This window comes from Diadema setosum, chromosome 11, assembly GCF_964275005.1.
Source record: "Diadema setosum chromosome 11, eeDiaSeto1, whole genome shotgun sequence".
Lineage (NCBI taxonomy): Eukaryota > Metazoa > Echinodermata > Echinoidea > Diadematoida > Diadematidae > Diadema > Diadema setosum.
Window position 1 is genome coordinate 1,532,914 of NC_092695.1, and position 20,264 is coordinate 1,553,177.

General features: G+C 37.5%; 3 protein-coding genes and 1 pseudogene across 3 annotated transcripts; all 4 read right to left on the reverse strand.

Annotated features, from left to right (window-relative positions):
- Positions 1-2,136: 2,136 nt before the first annotated feature.
- Positions 2,137-3,234, reverse strand: LOC140234914 (octopamine receptor beta-2R-like). Its single transcript, XM_072314956.1, has one exon. The coding sequence runs from the start codon at positions 3,232-3,234 to the stop codon at positions 2,137-2,139; it is 1,098 nt and encodes a 365-aa protein (XP_072171057.1).
- A 3,715-nt stretch (positions 3,235-6,949) lies between these two features.
- LOC140234915 (melatonin receptor type 1B-B-like) lies at positions 6,950-8,050 on the reverse strand. Its single transcript, XM_072314957.1, has one exon. The coding sequence runs from the start codon at positions 8,048-8,050 to the stop codon at positions 6,950-6,952; it is 1,101 nt and encodes a 366-aa protein (XP_072171058.1).
- Positions 8,051-11,808: 3,758 nt separating this feature from the next.
- On the reverse strand, positions 11,809-12,971 carry LOC140234917 (melatonin receptor type 1B-B-like; annotated as a pseudogene).
- A 6,177-nt stretch (positions 12,972-19,148) lies between these two features.
- Positions 19,149-20,264, reverse strand: LOC140234918 (allatostatin-A receptor-like). Its single transcript, XM_072314959.1, has one exon. The coding sequence runs from the start codon at positions 20,262-20,264 to the stop codon at positions 19,149-19,151; it is 1,116 nt and encodes a 371-aa protein (XP_072171060.1).

Sequence of the window (20,264 nt, forward strand, 5' to 3'; positions counted from 1 at the left end):
CTTGTCGGACTTTTCATTGCAATGATGTTCAAATGGTTAAAAAAATATTCAAACATAAAAAAGTTTTCGAAGATTAGTCAGTATGGAGCCACAGTAGCTACACATAAAATTAACAAATATCACCCTGCTATTTTTAACCGCTTCCAGTTGATTTATTTAGTTTTCTGCAGACAAATAAATGAATAGGGTGATTCAGACAATTCACAATTTTGAAAACCATTTTAGGATTTAATGATCATTTTAATAACATATGTGTTCACAACATCTTACACAACATCAGAGACAATGTTTGCATGTCGGATCATTGACGTCAGGATCGTCAAACGGCCAACATTATTAAACAATGCCTTTCACACCTCAACACGACTGTGTAGGAATGATGTAGATGTTAGCCAACATAATCAAACAAAAAGTCTTGTTTTCCTCTTCAGTGAAGTACCACAGAGAATATCAGAAATTTGTTTTGTTGAGATTCAACGAAATATATCTCACCAAGGAGCTATTTTCTGCGCAGGATATGCAAATATTGTATGCCAATAACCAAACAGGCATGCAGTCTATCAGCTTCTAATCTCGAGGATGACAAAAATGGGGGTGATTGTACATTGGTAATATCCAATTATGTCGACATGCCTGGGTCGATACTTTTACATTCAAATTTTCAAATTCAAACTTTCGTAAGCCATCAAAGACTTTCTTATGATAAACCATAAACTACTTCACCGAATTTTAAATCACGAAAGTATCATTCCCGACACAAATAAAAAGAAAACAAACTGCGGGCAAAGAATGACAAAAAAATTATCATTGAATTATTCAACTACTGCTCAAAATGGCAATACATAAATTCATGATAGGATTGATAGAGATAAAACTAAACAGTTAGATTCTCTTAAAGTGGGACCACGTAAAATATTACAAAGTAATCAGTGAGCACTGGTGTCAAGTACTGGAGGTCACACGTGTCGGGGTTTACCATTTAAAGTGGACACAGAATGAGATATGTGACAAACAGGTCTGCTTAAAATAGCATGAATTGATGAAGTGCATTTTATTTTGGGTAGTGTTAGTCACCCCTCTTCTTAAAACACACCAAGCATGAGTGAAGAGTTTGTTTGTTCTAAATCAGTTTTTTTTTTTCCCCGGCCAACATAAAAAGAGATAAAGCAATGAAATGACCTAAAAGTTAATGTTGAAAGTGAGCGAAGGTAAATAAAAGCGATAATTATCTGAAGTTTAGATTTTTAACTTCATCTGACGAATTTCAGAGTACTTTATGCAATATCGCCCCATCTTGCCAACGTAGAACGAAACGGAATAAGGCGGGAGACCATGTTACGGCACATTTTGGTAACTGCACATTTTGGTTTAAAAAAAAAATTGTTTCCAAATGTGCCGATAATGCACCTATACCTGACGGGATCAACTGTTATCAAAATGTGCAGTTAAAAGTGGATTTCCCTGCACATTTTGGACAATCTGCACATTTTGGTAACTGATCTAAAAACTCACAGAATGTCATTAATTTGGCCGCATACGGAGACTGCGAAGTACCTGCGTGGGAGTTGCCTGCGAGGTGCTGCCGCTAAGGGCCTCCTACTGGCGTTCTGCGTATACCTCTGCGGGCAATCCCCGCGACACACCCGGAAAAAGGTTTGGTCATACTCTAAACTTGGCTGCGGGTAAATCGGACTTGCGTGCGCACCTCCGGGCACATACAGGCGAGATACGCGCTAGGTACTGTCAGGTGCGGACCAACTGCGGAGAGCTCCGGGTAGCAAATTTGCTTCCCCGCAAGTCAACCCCTAAAACTTCCCGAGATACGGTATGACAAGGCCATGAGCATGCTCAAAATATGTTCCGAGTGAGTCGCGGGGGTACACGCAGAACACCAGTAGGAGACCCTTACCGGCACCAAAATGTGCAATTTACCAAAATGTGCCGTAACAGACCCCCATAATTGTACGCATGCAGATTTTAACTACGGCGGTGGCTTAAAAACAAAAATAGTTATTACAAGCAAATATAGGCAAAAGGCCACAAAACAGGCTGTAATCTAAGTTTCTTTGTTATTTCGATCTAATCTTTACTGGTCTTCCCATTTTGAATTTGAGGGTGTCGGAGCTGAGCTCTTGCCTAATATACATCTTGCATTGATGCAGACATTGAAACCGTATTCGAGATTTCTGTTCTTCCAGATGTACCGCCTTTCGTCATCTTTACATCCACCAAACGCTGTAACCATGGAGATGGCTTCGGAATATCTGACCACCGACGTCGGAATACGCAGAGGGAGGTATGACGGAAAAGTGGTTGTTTGAAACAATAGATGAAGGGGTTGATGCAAGAATTGATGGAGTACACGACGGCCGTGAATTTGAAATGTTTCAGATAGCATGATTCTGTCAGAACACACAGAGAATTCGGGAGGACGCAGATGAAATATCCACAAACAACAATGAAAAGATTCTTTGTGATTTCAATTTCACGTTTGTCTATAGTCATTCGCATGTTAGAAGACTCGTTTCCGTGTGGTGTCACAGACTTATCGGGCTTGTCCCTATAAAATTTCAAAAGATTGCGATGTTGTTTCCTCACATACAGGTAGATCCTCACATAGCACGACATAATGACGGAAAAAGCTGTAGCAAAGATGACCGCTCCGAAGATATTCACCATACGGAGCTGTAACTTATCTCCATCAAACACGCAGAAATGGTTTCTGGCATTGTACCCGAGACGTCCAAACCCTAATGATGTTGGCAGGACAATCGACAAGAACGGCGCCAGCCACGCAAACGTTACCATGATGATGATATTTCGTCCATTATAGAGTCGCATGTACCGCGTTTTGGGACGGGTTATGAGGACAAATCGATCAACGCTGATCAGCGCAAGATGGGCCACACTTGCAATGAACGCTATAACGCATACCCCACCTGTCATTTGACACACCCATTCTGGTAAAGGCCAACCAACCAAGTTTAATAATGCCACAATTTCAAGACTCAGCATGCCGCATCCGATCAGGTCGGAGAGGGTCAGACTCACCACGAAGACGTTGGTGACTGTCTGGAGCTGGCGGGACAGTGAGACGAGAAGGATGACGAAACTGTTGCCGAGCACGCCTGTGATCGTGATCAAGGCGACTACACACGCCAAAACGCTGTTGCTGATTACCAATTCGAAGTCGTCATAAGGGTCGTAAATGCTGACATGTAATGTCGCATTCATCCTGAAATCTGCCAATACTGGACATTCAGGAAATGAATAGATTGGATACCGAATTAAAATAATCAATCGCTTTCGAGGCTACATCTTATGTAGACGAGAGACACTGATCTTAACAACTTTATTAAAATGGATCATGGTAAAGTTTTAAAAAGATAAATGATAATGTCGACGAATTTGTTCTGGTGCATATTTTCTTTATGTAAAGATGCTTTCCCAAGTCTTTGGTTTGATAAATGAAATAACAATATTTCGGAAAGATGTGAATCATGTGATAACTAATACAAGAAACTAAATTGATTCAGATAAAATGATTTCATTGACATCTCAATATCAAAATCAAAAACATTTTAATACTTATTTGGTTGAATTGAAAAGGTCCTTATCCAACAGTTTTACAAATTTGGCAAGAAACGCTGAATCTTTCAGATGAGTATGATCGGAGTAAATTGTTTAAATTTGAATTTGGAAATGTATTTGATGATAGAGTAAAAGAATATGAAATTTCATTCATCGGGTATTACGCTGAAAGAAAAGTTAGATGAAAGACACTAAGTTTACACCAGATATGATTTGTCACTATTGTAAAGATGTTGAAACACTTGATGTTTCGTTGTATTGCCCACATGTGAGCTCATTCTAGCAGATATCAAGCTATTTCATTAGTAATCAATTCAACATTGATGAGAAAATGTTATGAATTGGTTATGATATTGAAATTTAAGATATGATTCTCCCAAACGTTATCCCGATGTTTGCACAATGTACAACATTTTAGTGAATATGCCATGCCAACTTACTCCAAAACCACCCTGAAAACAATCAATTGTTATCATTTATCATCAGCATTCAAACGAGAATTGATCACTAATTTGAAATTTCTTGAAAAGAGCAACAAGATAAAGATGATTAAAGTACAGTAAAAAGAAATACAAATCTTATGAATTGTAAACTGAAATTTATTATCGATGAATTAGGCATTGTCATGCTCTCACTATAATTACGCTATTTGATGTCCTGTGTGCTCAGTTATTAATTTTTGTGTCTTTTTTTTCAATAATTTGCGAAATGGACTCCAAAGCACAACAATTGGTTTGAAAATTTCAGCTAAAACCGTTGTGGATTGTGTTATGGCTAGTGAAATATGAGTAAAACAGATGTCTTACCGATGAAATGTTTCCCTCCCGTTTTCGAGTAGACTCTAGGACCGAAGAATTTTATCAGGTAGTAGGAATTTGACTATCAAGCTGTTACTATATGTCCTTGGAGCTTTCTCCAGACGATGATAACATGTGTTGAATTCTCAACACTTATTGCCGATTATAAAACGCTCTACGAAAGCCAGGCGATTGGCTGTTGGTCGTGACGCATTAAACGAAACATGTATTAATCACTCCTCCTCTTTTTGATTTCGCTTAAAAGAGCATTTCGAGAATTATACCTACAAGCACTTAATCATCTGATCATACTCTCGTATAAGATCTGCCACTACTGAAAAACGATAAAGCATACTCCTTCGCCACATTCATACACTGACAATGACATTAACTCAACTTATTTGCCGGGAAAATACATCGCCAGGGAGAAAGACGAAGGAAGAGAAAGGATGACAAATTATTGTAAAGAATCATGTGCTTTATTGTATAGTTAAAGTGCGCACTCACAGTCATGAACCTTATTGAGAGAAACATAATCAGGTGAACATAAAAGCAGTCACTATTTTTATTATAATTCTTATCATTATACCATAATTCATAGACTTATCATAATGTCATTCATATACATTTCCTTCCATTAATGTATGTCACTTGAACGATCCATCTTCCCATGAAAGTCAGTATCCCATACGTATTCCACAATTATTTTGTTGCGTTGTGTCAACAAAGTGGGCACTTCCTAAAACAGTCATGGTGTTTTACTTTTCCATATTATTCACAACGTTACTCATTAATTTTGTTCTGATTACACGCGACTATGATTAGACCCTTAACCCAAACTTTTCTGTTCAATTTCTAATATTTTGCCCAATGATTTTTCCACAATTGAATGTAGTCATGTGTCATGTTTGGATTATTATTATTTTTTTTTTTTGCAAATACAGGTGGAAATGAGAAAATATAGGCAAGAGGAGGTGTTTATCATAACTGACTTGTAAGCTTTCAAACACTTTTTAACTCCGTGCAGAGTTAAATAGAGGTATATTGGAAATTATTTTACCGTTAATAGGTTTTCGGTGAAAAAAAATCAGCACTCATATACAACACAAAACAAAGATTAGAATTGTATTGTATATATATATATATAATATATATATATATATATATATATATACATGTATTCTAATATTACTCCGAATAAGCTAGCATAATCAAGAAGGTGTAGATTGAATGAACATAATAAACGAAATATAGGTGCCTATTTAAATAAATTGTCAATGATTGAATATTGGACTTAATAGATATAATATATGTTAATTGATCCTTTCCACGGTATAATGTCCATAACGTGGCATTTATCTAGTGTTCCGGTAACAAACCGAACTCCCAATTTATGACACTTCCCCCAAAGCACGTGGTGATCAACAATGCGACTGAAAATTTGGAGCCGCTGTCGAAATTCTTCTGAAACATCAATATCTGTTTAGTGGCGATTGTCTCTTTATCTGAAGTTATCTACATTACTTGAACATGTATTCAATATTTCGCGCAAAGAAAATTTTTGAATACACCGTATTGCGCAAATGCCTAAGGATTACTTAGACCCTGTCTAACAATTTACATGAGGTAATGTTCAAATGATGAGAAAACATTCAAACTTAAAAAAAAAAGAAATCGAGGATTAGTCAGTGCAAAGGGACTAGTAAGATATTTGTGAACAATATCACTATGCTACTGTTAAACCATTTTGAATTTTCTTGTCTTAACACTACATTCTACGGATAGATTAAAAAAACTATTTATTCGTTTTAATCCATCTAATGAGTATGGTAAATTCGGCCATTTTCAATATTAACTTTTTTCATATCTAACGAGAATTTTCAAAAGCACTTTCGTTTACACACATTTCTTCCACAACATCCGAGACACAGTTTCCATGTATGATCATTAACCTCAAAGTCGTCAGACAACCGGACCCAACATTACTAAACGATGCCTTCACTCCTCAAAACGACTATGTAGGAGTCGTAGATGTCACCTCACATAATATGTCAAACAAAAAGTCGTGTTTTCCCTTCCATGAAGTGACAGAGAATATATCGGCACTTGGGGAATTTAAGATATTACTAAACTATTATGGATATTACCAAGGCGTCACATGCACGATATGCATATGAGTTTGTTTGATTGTTTTCTATCTGTTTTTCCTTACTTGCAAGCCTGAAGAAAAAAAAATATATATATATCAACGGAATGGAATGCAATTAATGTTCTAAATACGCAAAGTTTTGAAACAATTAATCATCTCAAATTATAAGTCATAATTTCTTCGGACGAATTCTACATATACATGTATATCATGACAAATTCATTTCATTTTTCTAAAGAAGAACAAAAAGGTCAACCCCTCTCCCGCCATTCTAAGAAAGAATTGACTAGAATGGTGGACTTAAAACAAAAACAACATTATTCAATCAACAATGAAAAGGTTCTTTGTGATTTCTAATCTTTGCTCGTACGTCGTCTAATTTCAAATGTGTGGGCGTCGGAGCTCTTGCTCCTTATACATCCTGCACCGATGCGGAGATTGAGACCGTGTTCGAAATTTCGGTTCTTTCAGCTGTACCTCCTTTCTTCGTCTTTACATCCACCAAACGCTGTAACCATGGAGATGGCTTCGGAATATCTGACCACCGACGTCGGAATACGCAGAGGGAGATTTGACGGAAGAGTGGTTGTTTGAAACAATAGATGAAGGGGTTGATACAGGAATTGATGGAGTACACGACGGCCGTGAATTTGAAATATTTGAGATAACAAGATTCAAAGAGCACACAAAAAGAGTTTGGGAGTACGCAGATGAAATATCCACAAACCACCATGAAAAGATTCTTTGTGATTTCAATCTCACGTTTATCTATAGTCATTCGCATGCTAGAAGACTGTGGTTCCTGGGAATTTTCGGGCTTGTTGTCGTAAAACTGGAGGAGGTTGCGATGCTGCCTCCTGACATACAGGTAGATCCGCACATAGCACGATATAATGATGGAAAAAGTCGTGGCAAACAAAACCTCTTCGAAGATGTGTACCATCCGGAGCTGAAGCTTGGTTCCATCAAACACACAGAAGTAGTTGGCGGCATTGTACCCGAGACGTCCAAAGCCTAAGGATGTTGGCAGGACAATCGACAAAAGCGGCGCCAGCCATGCAAAGGCTACCATCATGATGATATTTCTACCATTGTACAGTCGCATGTACCTCGTTTTGGGACGGGTTATGAGGACAAATCGATCAACGCTGATCAGCGCAAGATGGGCGACACTTGCAATGAACGCTATAACGCATACACCACCTGTCATTTGACACACCCATTCTGGTAAAGGCCAACCATCCAGGTTTAATAATGCCACAATTTCAAGACTTAGCATGCTGCATCCGATCAGGTCGGAGGTGGTCAGACTCACCACGAAGACGTTGGTGACTGTCTGGAGCTGGCGGGACAGGGAGACGAGCAGGATGACGAAACTGTTGCCGAGCACGCCTGTGATCGTGATTAAGGCGACCACACAGGCCAAAATGCTGTTACTGATAACCAACTCTAAGTCATAATAAGGGTCGTAGATGCTGACGATAAAGGTTGAATTCACCGTGACCTCTGCCATCCCTGTATAGTGAAGATTTAAACCCGTTAACTTTAATACTCAAACGCACTCGAATCTAGAGGACAGGAAACAAAACAATTACTATGGTGCTTCACATCGTGTCCTTAAGCCAGTTGAAAGTTGAGCATTATTATCTTAACCACCAGAAACTGATAATCCATGTGATATATTATAACAGAAAAAAAAACCCAAACTGGACATGAAAATGCACAACAGTCTCCATCCAACAAAATTTGGTCGTTTTATTTGTAGTTTTAAAGCACCTAAAAAATCTAGAGACCATCAATATCAAATTAATCAATGAAAGTCCTGTGATATCATATTCATGACGAAGCAAATTCAGCAGGTCTGTACATAGTAACTTTATCACGTGCAGAGAAGCATATCAGCACTGTTCAAACGCTCCCTTTTTACAGAGAAAGCTAAAAAATGTATTTCCAGCACTTTCAAAGATAGGTTTTACACAATATATCAAAAACGTTATGTTGTATAAGAAATTCAAACATTTCTTAAATTCAAAAATTCATTGTCCACAAACTGATCACAGCGATTTCGAGATTTTTATACATATATCACAGAAATATTACAAGAAACTTCTTTTCCCCTGCAATGAAATATCAAATCTTGAAAGGTCAAATCCGTAACTCTCTCCAAATTTTACTTGAGATACTCTTTCTCAATTTGTTTCCTTTCACGAAATGGTATCTTGATAAATAATATCTTTCATTAATCGTGTGAGTACCAGTGAAGCATACTTCTTACCTAAATATTCTTCTTAGTTTTCGAGAAGACGATCGGCTGTAACAATTGTCAGTAGAAGATGATAGAAACTCAACCGACGTGCTGTTTGATCTCCAGCAGTTGCCCTCACAATTGCTGCAAGTCTGAATGTCCAACCCCTGTTACCCTAAATATTATAAGGTTCGCTCCCGAAGACATGCGATTGGCTCTTGGCAGTGACGCATGTGACTTGAATACGCGAACTAGCTTTATCTGTACACACACGGAAACTGTGAACTTCTTGAATCAAATGACTTGAAAGCATAGTCACTGTGGAAGAAAAATTGTGAAAAAGAACTTAACGCCACATTTAACAAAGAGGTATTCCTTAACTACAAACTTTTCATGAGCAGATCGTACTGAAGAAAGAAAAAAAGGAAGAAAAGTCTCGATAGAAATCGACAGAGATCGAGAATCTACGAATCAGGTGACCATTTGTGTACAGCCGAGGTTCGAGTTTGACTAATGTGAGGGGGAAATGGCTAGATGGTATGACACGTCTTGCCTTGTAAGTCCACTTCATTATATGATTTGATATGATTTAATGCTGCAATTCATATATTATCATTACAGTACTATGAGCTGTCGTAGAAGAATGTTTGTGCCGTATTTTGGCACCACGCTGAGTTCATATTACTTGAACGATCCATCTTCCCATGAAAGTCAGTATCCCATACGTATTCCACAATTATTTTGTTGCGTTGTGTCAACAAAGTGGGCACTTCCTAAAACAGTCATGGTGTTTTACTTTTCCATATTATTCACAACGTTACTCATTAATTTTGTTCTGATTACACGCGACTATGATTAGACCTTAACCCAAACTTTTCTGTTCGATTTCTAATATTTTGCCCAATGATTTTTCCACAATTGAATGTAGTCATGTGTCATGTTTGGATTATTATTATTTTTTTTTTTTGCAAATACAGGTGAGAAAATATAGGCAAGAGGAGGTGTTTATCATATCTGACTTTTAAGATTTCAAACACCTTTTAACTCTGTGCAGAGTTAAGTAGAGGTATATTGGAAATTATTTTACCGTTAATAGGTTTTCGGTGAAAAAAATCAGCACTCATATACAACACAAAACAAAGATTAGAATTGTATTATATATATATATATATATATATATATATGTTCATATTACTTCTAGTCATTAAATGATCAGTCTGTACAATTCAGTTCAATTCAATTCAATTTGATTTAATTCACGTCATGTAAGTTAAGGTAAATACCATCAAAAATATGTAAAACAATACAAAGCAAACATTCTACAAGTCATGTTGTTTTGATACAGTTAGAAATGCGTTTACAGTGGTATAAAGTAAATCATTAAAATTTATTTCAACAGCAGGTGTAAGATCGTGAAGCAAAGAGTTCTTCCATTAAAGGGATGGTACAGTTTCGGTTGAGATGAGGCTTAAGGTTTCTAACCTTTTTTATGATGATTTTCAGGGAGACAATGAGAAACCTCTTCTGAAAAAATGAAAGAGTATATAAATTCTAAGAGAAATTCAAAGTATATTCGATGAAAATTGGGTTTTAAAATGGCTGAGATATCCAAAACAAAGCGATCGCAATGAAAGGTTGGTCCCACCTTTCATTGGGATCGCTTTGTTTTATTTTAATTCTATTTTTATTTCTTTTTTGGTGGGGTTGTCTCAGCCATTTCAAAACCGATTTTCATCAAATACACTTCGAATTCCTCTTAGAATTGTATGCTCTTTAACATTTCACTAGGTGGTTCCTAAGTATCTCGCAAAAAGTTAAAAGCTGAATCCTCACCTCAAACCAATACTATTCCTTATGCCTTTAAACCGTAAATGTTCTTTCCTTTTCTAGGTTCATCTATATTTATTCATTACGACTGCTCGACGTGACAGAATGTAAATTCCAATAAAATTCTAATCAAATCATGTTTCTTATAGATAATGTTGAATTATAGATACAATAATACTTTTGCCTTCGGGTAAAGGCTATTCTCAATCTTGAAATATGATAATGCTTCGGGACGTCAGATTTCTAGGAACAATCATACTATATACCGTATATATACACTAGCTGTAGCAACAAAATTTGAATGCTGTGATTACTCTTATTTATACTGTTTTGTGTTATCCAGATTTCTTCTCCTAAATTGTCGTCTGCTGACCAGATGAAGTCATCCATTCGATACATTATCCTCTGAATAATTGTCAATGGTTCAACCGAGACTAAACTCCATTTCTGCATTCATTCTAGATTACAGTGACAGAATGTAGGCAATCTTGCAGCTTTGCGTTCAGACAGATCCTCTCCCATGCTCCACACAATACTGCAAAACCGTTATCAACAATGGCTATTGGAGGTGTCAATTTACCTCCCTGATATTAACCCTATGCTAACAAAAACTGGGCGTGGGGGTATCCAGTATGAGAAGATAGCCATAGCTCGCATATACAACGAATTAGATTTACAGGCGTTCTCACGAATGTACCCAATTGCACTTAGATCTGAGTGGTCCACAAAGTCTGTACTCTTCTAAGTAGGATATTTGAGCTGATGGCAGAATAAAGAAACCATTTCATTACAAGAAGATGATTTAAAATGAAATGGAAGATTCATCACGCAGATTATTTTCGTCCAATAGACATATATTTTGCTCAGTTAAGAAACATACTTAGAATTTCACATGTACTCGTTCATGACTTCAGCATTAGCTTACGTAGTATACAAGACGTAGTCAATAATTTATCTCATCAAGACATGGTAATGTGAAAATCATTGTGGATGTAAATATGTGCTTCAGATCTAAGCAACGAAAAGAAAATAACCCTTAATTATCATTCATTTGCATCAATTGATGTTCCCACTAATCACCAAATTGACAGTTTGCGTCCAATATTGGAGGCGTTATTTTCCCACCCTCAACTATTTATCTTCTTAAAATGACACAGATGGTTTATTTCAATAAAATATAAGGCAGCACAATTTACCCATCACTGGAGCTGTGCCATTGATGCCGAGCTGGTGGTTGCCATTGGAGTCGAGCGGTCGGTTGTCATTGATGACGAGTTCGGGATGTCCGCACCCGTCATGATTTCGTCTGTCGGCCTTTTTGCTATGATAATACGCTGTAACCATGGAGAAGGTTTGGGAATCTTTGACCACCGACACCGGAACACGCAGAGAGAGATTTTACGAAAAAGCGGCTGCTTGAAACAGTAAATGAATGGGTTGATGCAGGAATTGATGGAGTACACAACAGCAGTAACTTTGAAGTACTTCAGGTAGCATTTCTCCGTCAAGACGCAAAGCGTGTTGGGAAGGATGCACGCGAAAAACCCACAAACTACGATAAAAAGGTTCTTGGTAATATCGATCTCACGTCTGTCGATGGTCATACGCATTTTGATCTCGCTTTGCTCTGGTGCCTTTGACTTGCCGGAGTTGTTCTTGAAGAGCTTTAAAAGATTGTGATGCTGAGTCTTGACGTAGATGAAGATTTTCAGGTAACAGGTGCTGATAACCAAGAAAGTCGTTACAAAGAGGACCTCTTCTATGACGTACACAATCCTTACTTGGAACTCGTTACCATCAAACGTGCAAAAGTGATTAGCAGCATTGTATCCCAGACGTCCAAATCCCAAAGCTGGAGGGAGAACAATAAAGAAGAGTGGACATAACCAGGCGGATGCGACCATAATAAACACGTTTTTGTGGTTGTAAATCTCCATATATCTGTTTCTAGGGCGAGTGATAACGATGAATCTATCCACACTTATGAGCGCCAGATGAACAATGCTTGCTTTGAACGCGATAAGTAGGACTCCACCTGTCATTTGACACACCCATTCTGGTAGAGGCCAACCTTTCAAGTGTAAGAGCGCCATTGCCTGCAGACTCTGCATGCCGCATCCGATCAGGTCGGAAAGGGTCAGACTCACCACAAAGACGTTGGTCAATTGGTGACGGTCTGGAGCTGGCGGGACAGTGAGACGAGCAGGATGACGAAACTGTTGCCGAGCACGCCAATGATGGTGATGAGGCAGATGATCGAGGCGAGAACCGTGTTAGTAATGACCAGAGTTGGATTAGAGTATGGATTATCTCCTCTTCCAATGAGTGTTGAATTTGTTGTAGTGTTGGTAGACATAGCCATTGGATCTCACCTGTAAAATGAGGAAGAAAAATACATTGAAAACAGTGTCGATAGCATCAATTACACTGTTCTTTTAACATTTCGCTCAAACAAAGATACACTTTAAACCATTTTTTTTTCTACTTGTCGTTGAATAATTAAGTGGAAAAAATAAACCGTATTAAGAACATTCACAACTTAGTTTTCGATGTTAGACATACTGAATATGAAATCAATGATTAAGTGAGTTAATTTTTAAAGACCTCATGATTACTACCATGACTAGAGTGATACAATGAAGTTTACATCTTGGGGACATGCATCTAAAAAAAATATCCATGAGAATGTCAGCACATTTCCATTCAGTATAAGTTCATTTTTTTCCTGATATCTTGGAAAAGAAAGTTCAAGCTCCCTCCCCCTCTCTCTCTCTCTCTCCCTCTCTTTCTCTAGCTCATGGAAGTGATATTGTATAACTTCTCAACTAATTCGTACGGAAATCTTTAGGAAAGTTCCTTCACATAAGTCACTTCGATTAAAGAAGTGCATTACGGTACTGAAAAACAACAACAACAACTCACCTTGCTACTTATCTGACTGGTCCGAAAAAAAAGGCGCCACCTTACTCGATGTGTGAAGACACAGCAGAGCAGGGATAAATGTTCAGGTTTAATTACCGGTCTTGTGGTGCTGAGCCCTTTAGAGATAGAGTACGGTTAAATCGTGATGCATGGAGGATTTATAAAGGGATGGCAAGTCTGTACATTGTCACTGCAAACTCATCCAATGAGCGATTACCACAATCCCAAAAAGGTATGCGCATGCGCGTCACGCGACAACATGAATGAATGAATGAATGAATGAATGAATGAATGAATGAATGAATGAATGAATGAATGATGAATGAATGAATGGTTTATTGATCATCAAACTTCGCAGCCGAATGGCTGAATTGCTTCTGATTTACATCGATAAATTATGACATAATGTCAACCGGTCGCATCATCACCTTAGAACTGCGACATTCGGAGTTCCATTACAGTATGCAAAATATATCATTTATATGAGACCTTGGTAATGCAATTTATGGTATAACGTAAATGACATGAAGAGTGGCGATTTGCTTCTTAGTAGCGGAACAATTTCAATAAACTCCCAATGTAAGACTTATAAAAGACCGGCACAAGACGATATGGTACGGATTGTCACTGGCGTATTAGCGTGGTATCCTGTTTTTGTTGCTTTTCTTGTTATTTCTTTTTTTTTTGGGGGGGGGGGGGGCGTTGCTTTCGATGTCATGTGATCTATTATTAGTCCATGGGCCAAGACCAGATTTTTACGATATTGGTGCCACTTAAAGAGACAAATTCTGCTTATGCATTTTGAAATGGTATGTATCTGTAGATGATATTTTGCTATGATAGCAATTCCAGAGAAGTAGCTTAGTCTCAGTATCAGCCGTTAACCCTCATAACTCCAAATACCCTTTTTAAGCTCGGTAAACCATGGAGGGTACAATCCGCTCCCTCTATAATTTCAATATTTTTCTTTCAATTGTTCTGAAATGTGGCACAAATGTAAATCAAGACATACTCTACAAAATGGCACCATCAAAACTTTTCTTGGAAACCACAAAGAGGGAGCAATTTGTCAAAATACAAAGAAAACAAAGAGAATCCCATTGAATAATATTCAATTAACCAATTTTAAGACATATATCGGGCAGTTAAGGCGAAAATGCAAAGTAGTTTTTTTTTTTTTTTTTTTGCTGTTGATTTCTATCTAGACTTAATAAGACACATTTGAACTTCATTTTGACCTTTTCGGAGCATTTACAGGCTCCAATCTTAAGAAAATGGTTTTACCACAGAAAAAAATCAAGACAAAACAGAAGAGGGCGCTATAGCTATTTCAAACATAATTGAATACTTCCTTTAAAAGTATAAAATTTCATTATTTTATGTTGTGAACACATAAAATAATAAGTAACAAGAAACTAAGAACGGGTCAAAATGTGAAACAGAACTTACTTATGTTTATTTGTTGCCATGGTAACCAAAATACTTTAACACAAATTAAACATATCTTATACAACGTATATGCGTAATAAGTTTCAGGAAACGACATCAAATTTGGAGGTGATCAGACAAGATATCAAACTTATAGTGAGCAAAGTTTAATTTTCAGTATCAGCGGAGCACCTCCCTCTCCAAATTTTTGCTATTTTTGGGATAATAACAATTCATCCACTGTCACATAATCAAATGCGAGGGTATCCCCATTCCACACACGCGAGGTGTTGCATTCTTCGTGTTCTTAGAGTTCTTATTCAACTATGCGATAAACACTTTGGGGAATATTTACGGGAAAACAGTGAAGAAAAAAAAAAAACCCGGCATTTCAAAGGACACTATCAACGGCGAAATCGTATCTGTCACCGTTTGTTAAAATCATGATTACTATATTCGTAATCAAATATCCTGTACTACTCCAAATAATCAGAGCCACTATCATCACCAACATTTTGATATCATTTTGACATAGACACCTCAACAAACAACTCCCAAGTACCAACACGCCAATAGCGAGATATCTACATACAGTGTATTCACCAAAATTAAGAGCGCAACGAGAGATAGCAAAACATCCTTCTTAATACTAATAATTCTGCAGAACGGGTGAGTTAATGTTACTAAATATACGAAACACTCTTCAGAGCAAATTTACTTCGACATTTAATGGAAAGGATAAAGTGACAGGAAATATGATAGATAGTGCCATGATGATTATACCAAAAGATATACGAAAAACGAACATTAATTTTAATTCAAACAAACTAATGAGCAAACACAAAATAGACACGCATATGTATATTATGGGCGTTAATCGAAAAGAGAGAATTTTGGGGCGGCTTTATTCTTATGTTTTGTTTTTATTGGTCACCGCCATGCAACTTCAGAAAGTCAGCAAGCCTCGATATTATTGGGGAGTAGCAAATGTCCGCAAATGCAAATAGAGCTATGTCGACGGAGCAAATTAGTGTTTGTTGCAGAGTATTTGTCAGAATTTTCAGAGCAATTGCATTTTGGTGACACAAGGTATAAAAACAAAAATCCAAGTAGATACCGAGAAACAAATGGAATTGCTAAATCGAAATTACTTTGCTCCTTGCCATGCGTCATGCTAGGATAACCAAATTTCGAAAAGCACAATTAACAATTAACAACCCCCTCCCCCCCAAAAAAAAAGGGATAATTTCTTTAATTTTTAACTGACTTACTCAATATCTGATAAATCTGAAAATGTGATGTCCAAGTAAAAAAAAAAACAAAGTCTGGTTTTGGGGTGAAAGTCTAGGAATGGGAATGGGCAAAACCCTCCAATCCCCTTGCTGTATACAACCCTAATTGGGGTACGACCGCGGTCATTTGCTGGTATCAAGATCTGCAAATAGCCTTGAACGTAGACTATGACTCCACGGAGAGATACACGCCGTTCAAAACAGTGCGCTCCGTAGAGACCGTTCTGTGTATAGTCTCGATTCAGACGCGCGGGCTGATTATTAAAGCCCAGAATGCATTTATTAAAGACTACATTTTTCATGACTAAAGCTACTCATTTGGAATTGCTATCATAGTTTGATACACTTATGCCTAACAAACAAAACGGCACCACAAAGGTTTTGTCCCTTTTGGTGGTACCAATATCTAACCTGGCCCATGGACTATATTACGAAAGACTGTGTTTGAAGACGCAGTCTGTGTAAAAAAGACTGTACACATAATTATAGTTTATTTCACACAAACGCACATACAAAATTACATTATATTAAAGGACAAGTTCAACTTAACATACATGTGCATGAGTGAGTAGAGCAATATCAGTTGAACACTTCAGTAAAAGTTTGAGAAAATTGGACAATCCTTTCAAAAGTTATAACTCTTTAAAGGGGAAGGCTAGTAACTGATCAGTGGGAATCAGTGGAAATGCTGGGAGTTGATTGTTCCAATCCTTATGGGATTCATTCAAGAGTTCATCGTATATCTATTGTTGTGTGAAAATGATTTGCTTCAGAATGGTCTCATATTCAAGTAATGTGCAGTTTAATGCTTCCAGGTTAGCGTCCCTGGTCAGTGACGGAGCATTAATCTGCACATTACTTGAATATGAGACCGTTCTGAAGCAAATCATTTTCACACAACAATAGATATACAATGAACTCTTGAATGAATCCCATAAGGATTGGAACAATCATCTCCCAGCATTTCCACTGATTCCCACTGATCAGTTACTAGCCTTACCCTTTAAAGCTTATGTGCAGTCTGCACGGGTGTACTACAGTGTGTGATGTCACATGCATAGAACTATGTAAAGAAAATATAAAGAGAATTCCACCAAATTTCATTTTTCGGAAAAAAGTATACATTCCCTCTACTTGCTAGTGACGTAGTTTAAGAGTAACATTATCCCCCTGCTTTCTGAGAGTGGCAGGTTAAGTGCTCCCTTTTTTATGCGAGAAAGGTGAAAATATGTTGAATTTTCTTTATATTTTCTTTGTATTGTTCTACACATGTGACATCACAAACTGTAGTAGTCTTTACATCCAGCAATACCGTCACTGAAACTTCAAAACCTCATAACTTTTAAGCGGATTGTCCAATTTTCCCCAAGTTTTCACTGATGTGTACTATTGATAATGATGCATTCACTCAATCCACATGTATATCAGGGTGAACTTGTCATTAAACGATCCACTACATGACATATCCGCATCACACTGTCAAGCCAGCAGCGTTCTAAGATTGATATGAATCGAATAAATTCATATCTCAAAAATGGTTCCAATGCAAAAAAACCCAAACAAACAAACAAAATAGAATGAATGTTATTCATGTTACTTTATGCTGCCATGAAAGATGACTTTTAATCCGACCATCCAACCCCATCCAATCCATATGGAGTGTAATGGAGACAGCTCAATTTTTAGAACAGATCATGCACGAATGTCTGTTATTGTCAAACTACACAAAATACATCACCATTATTACATAATGTGTTTACATCACGTTCCCAGTTAAGATGTGACTGTTTGTCTTCTCAGAAAACTTTGATTAGTATACTTTAATTGCATTTGTATAATGTGCAGTCGTGTCCATGAGTTTACCATCTACACTGGACGTATACATTAAAATATCTATCTAGAAATATTACAGATAAACAACACTTAATTACAATTACGATGTCAATCTTACGAAATGTTCTAAACACTTTCTCATACTATATTAAATATATTGCGCTAGGAATATCTGGGGCAACGATTGCTCCCAAAACAATTTTAGTTCAGGAATATATATTAGGCTTAGCAAGCTAGAGAGAAGTAGGTATACGTACTATTCACATAAAATGTTAATGTTTGAAGGTATTGCTTTTTGTGAAGGAGAATTTCATAGATCATAGATAAGATTCTCATACTGGTTCTTGTATAATATGCTATCAAAGCTAGTAGAAAATTTCACGATATACATACACAAGAGAAAACGGGAAATGTCATCATGTTTTGTGCCTGGATATAATGTTTTCCCATATAAAGTGAATAAAACACTATTCCTGTGAAAATGAGTATTTTCTACCACAAAAATACATTCATTTTTCTGACGTGTAACAATAAATAAGCCTTAATAGCAGCAAAGACAATTTCACTAATATTGCACACTGCTCACAGTTCTTCGTGTAACCTTTAACAAATTAAATCAAGTTAAAATCAAACACTAAATCAGGACTAGACAATCTTATGATAGGTCGACCACGCAAAGCTATGCGGATCTTTTTTTTTTTTCTCAAAATGTTGATACCTTACTTTCTCATCAAGTTTAAACTTAAAAAATACTCGCGTTCATATCATGAGCATGCTCTGGATCCTACAAGATGGACATTTATCAGATGACTATTTCACAGGGTTTTTCTTTTTCTCACGTTTTACATACATATTACAAAGTTAGATTTGAAGTATATGGATATATAACATCATCCAATTTTCTTTTTTCATTATCAGATTATCACTTGATCACAATTTATTATTGTTGATTGAAGTTTAACTGAGTCTATTTAGTATCAAATTCAATTAGATGTGCTTCTAGTTGATGAATATAATCAAAACAACTTTTCATCCCAAAATGTGTAATTTTCTTGAACTTATATTTAGGTAGTTTGTTTCGACATTGACAGTTCGCCAGTCGAAATCACAGACACATTATTAGATACGTCATCATTTTTCACCATTTCTGTCTTTTTGTTCTTTGCTATTAGGCGCTGTAACCACGGAGAAGGTTTGGGAATCTTTGACCAACGACACCGGAACACGCAGAGGGAAATTTGACGAAAAAGCGGTTGCTTAAAACAGTAGATGAATGGATTGATGCAGGAATTTATGGAGTACACAACAGCAGTAAATTTGAAGTACTTCAGGTAGCATTTCTCCGTCAAGACGCAAAGCGTGTTGGGAAGGATGCAAGCGAAAAACCCGCAAACTACGATAAAGAGGTTCTTGGTAATTTCAATCTCACGTTTATCGATGGTCATACGCATTTTGATCTCGCTTTGCTCTGGTGCCGTAGACTTGCCGGAGTTGTTCTTGAAAAGCTTCAAAAGATTGTGGTGCTGGGCCTTGACGTAGATGAAGATTTTCAGATAACAAGCGCTGATGATAGAGAAAGTTGTGACAAAGAGAACCTCCTCGATAATGTACACAATCCTCAGCTGCAGTCTCGTCCCATCAAACACGCAGAAATGGTTATCTGCGTTGTACCCTAGGCGTCCAAATCCTAGAGCTGTCGGGAGGACAATTCCCAAAAGCGGACAAAGCCAGGCGAAGCAAACCATGAAAAACACGTTTCTGCTACTGTATATTTCTTTGTACTTCATTCTCGGGCGGGTGATGACGATAAATCTATCGACGCTGATCAAGGCAAGGTGGACGATGCTCGCTTTGAAGGCAATGAGGGTGACCCCGCCCACCATTTGACACACCCAATCAGGCAACGGCCATCCCTCAAGCGTCGTTAGCGCCACCGCGTCGAGGCTCAGCATGCCGCATCCGATCAGGTCGGAGGTGGTCAGACTCACCACGAAGATGTTGGTGACGGTCTGGAGCTGGCGGGACAGGGAGACGAGCAGGATGACGAAACTGTTACCGAGTACGCCGACGATGCTAATGACACAGATGATGGAGGCGAGGATCGTGTTACTGATGACCAGAGTCGAATCAGAGTATGGATCATAGACGCTTCCGTCAAGGCTTGAATTAATCGTAGGCAT